Genomic DNA, 2,850 nt, shown 5'->3' on the forward strand with positions numbered 1-2,850 from the left:
CTCTCAGTTCAGTGGAATTATTGGAAATATAATCAATATTGATCATATTTAACACCATATATACACAGATATACAGTCCTAGTTATGTACACAGACTCTAAAACATGCTGAAAGAATATTTTACTTGGGGAAGGAATGAAGACAAAACTACAAAAAATCTAAAACAATTTCCCTTTTGATTAAAGAACCCTGTCTAACAGGGCTCCACATGTTTGCAGGGGCTCAAAATGCTTCTGTTTAGTCAACGTTGTTGTGCGCAAATGGCAGGCTTCTTTTTTTTTTTTTTTTTTTGTCTTCAACCAGCGAAAGCCACTCGTTTTTCCGGACAGATCAGGTCTTATTTTTTTAATCGATTCCTTATCTTTAATTTTGGCATCTTAATGCACAGAAAAAGGATTAAATTTAGTTTAAGTTACCAAAAGAGGAATCTGGTAGGTTGGTTTGGGGCTCCAAAGGGTTTGTGGAGTCTGAGCACATGGACAGGTACCAAAGTTTCTATAGAAATGTTTTATTCTATATTTCTACTTCTTTTTTTAAAACATTGATCTATACTGGCCTTTTTTTCATGGCAGTGTTTCTAATTGCGAACAAGGTTGTACGCTTTTAAGCAGACGTGCGAGTAACAATAATGTGGTCATAACAGTACGGCTGCAGATAAATCGGTAAAAAGCAATCCTTTCTTTCTCCTTTAGGTTCATAACAAACATAGACATTAGATCATCATTGTTTATCCAGATAGTGGAGAATAAAATTAACACTTTGGATAAAAACTGACGGACGTGGGGTCAGTGACTTCCATCTTTTCAAAATGGCCGCTCCATTCTACCCTAGATGTTCATTGGGTTTATTTACACCATGTGAGACAGGGTTAAACATTGATTTCTTTTTTCCTGTTTGTTTTTTTCAGACTACGTTTACTTCGAGAACTCCTCCAGCAACCCGTACCTTATCCGGAGAATAGAAGAGCTCAACAAGGTTGGTTGTTGATGTTTAATTTACTTTTTATGTATTAAATATTTGTTATTGAACAGCTTGTAAACCCTCTATTTTAGGGTTGAGTTAAAGAAACCGGTTTCTTCCAGACAAGAGGAAGACACTGGACGAAAGTCTTGCTTATAGATCATTTATTGGAGAACTGGGATAGTTCTGGGTTAGATGCCATTGAATTTATGAAACCTGGTGAATTACGGCTGTTTTAATGGCAGGGCACTGGTTCAGAACCCACTTACGTAAGAGCAAGGCAGCCTCCCGCGTCACAGGATTAAGCTCCTTTATGTAACCCGGTGTCTCTAAAGGATCATCAGGAGGATCATGAGCATCAGGAGGGTAAAACCTGGGAAAGGGAGATTTTAGACCAGCGTTTAAGTCATAAGCTGGAGAAAATTGTTGATTCAACCAAAGTTTCAATATATTGAAAAGCAAATACACTTTATTTTCTTCACACTAAGAGTTAAACAGGAGCCATTCAGCCAAACTGACATTTTCTGTTAGCTGTTATTCATTTTTTTTACTGACTAACATGCTGTATTGATCCAACACGTTAATAACAGTGTCATCAGCGTACAGACAGGATGAAAAGGATGGTACCTAAAATAGCTCCTTGAGGAATCTCCATTTTAGTTCCCAATTTAAACTAATGTTTTCCAGCTCCTTTTAATAACCCCAATTATACCTTTCAGAGGTTTGATTTTTCTAATTTCCTGTGCAGATGGACGGTGATTTAAAATGAGATTTAAAGAGATTGAAAACGATGTGACTGGATGATAAATGTTTGCAAAGTGTTGATACTTTAACGGCGCCTCAAGCAGCTACAGCACATTGTTAGGTTTCAGGAATAAACCACTAGAAGATGGAGATTTTGTCGCTTTATTTTGAAATTTGTGGCGTCGTCATAGCAACCACCCTCCTCACTTATGGTTTCTTTGACTAATAATCTAACAAACTAACAGATAATGAACACAAACTATGGTCACAAGAACAGATCAACAAAAAGCAGAATAGATGCAAAAACGTCATAGATTAGCTAATTGAAAATCGATTGATTAGTATATATATTTATATATATCCTTCTGAAATCATCTTTAAAGTCAGGTTTAATCATTTTCAGCATAAAAAATAAATAAATGGATCTCACTAAGAACGCACCAGAATCTGAGTTGTGTGCATGTGGGCGTTTATCTGGATGTAGAGTTAGCAGAATTAGCAGTTAGCCATGGTTGGTTTACTGTCGATTCCTGCTCTTGTAAACAATAATTATAAAGTAAAACAAGCAGCAACAGCGAGTATCTACCTGCAGGTGATGGAAATGGGTGGAAAATAGACGGGGGAATGATAGCAAGGCTGGCTAATGTTAGCATCTTTCCACCAATGACGTGAATACAGGTGGATTTCAACACCTTTTAGATGTTAGAAACTTCAATTTCCAGGTAATGACTCCTTTAAAATGTTTCTGCAGATATTTGTTAGATTTGAAAGGCGGCGTATTCGCTTCATACGAAGTAAAGAAAAAGCATTCAAATAAAAGCTAAACGTTTTTTGTATCACCATACAAACAAAGCCCCCGCTAAGCACAGTTAGCTTTGTCCTGTTCTAGTCAGCCATATTATTTTGTTAGGGGACTTTGTAATGAATAAACAGACGAGCAGGAATTTATTGTTTTTTTAGTTTATGTCTTTATTGAAATGACACAAGCTAATGTTAAAAGCTCCAGTTGTAAAAGTTGAATGGAAATCCACCAAGCAAGGCAATTGATGCACTGGTTAGGAATAGTCTTTACTAGGGGTGTAAATCACATCCATCATGGCGATTCGATTCAGTATCGATTTCCTGACCCAACGATTCGATTATTTT

The 2,850-nt window shown here is 36.6% G+C and overlaps 1 protein-coding gene across 1 annotated transcript in view; it reads left to right on the forward strand.

The window, feature by feature from the left end:
• mta2 (metastasis associated 1 family member 2) overlaps window positions 1-2,850 on the forward strand; it is a 52,786-nt gene that overhangs the window by 17,612 nt on the left and 32,324 nt on the right. Inside the window, exon 2 of the mRNA XM_015402028.1 lies at window positions 908-975. Within this exon, the coding sequence (XP_015257514.1) occupies window positions 908-975 (68 nt within the window). The remainder of the gene's footprint in view (window positions 1-907; window positions 976-2,850) is intronic.

Source organism: Cyprinodon variegatus, unplaced genomic scaffold (assembly GCF_000732505.1).
Source record: "Cyprinodon variegatus isolate N-32 unplaced genomic scaffold, C_variegatus-1.0 Scaffold1287, whole genome shotgun sequence".
Taxonomy (NCBI): domain Eukaryota; kingdom Metazoa; phylum Chordata; class Actinopteri; order Cyprinodontiformes; family Cyprinodontidae; genus Cyprinodon; species Cyprinodon variegatus.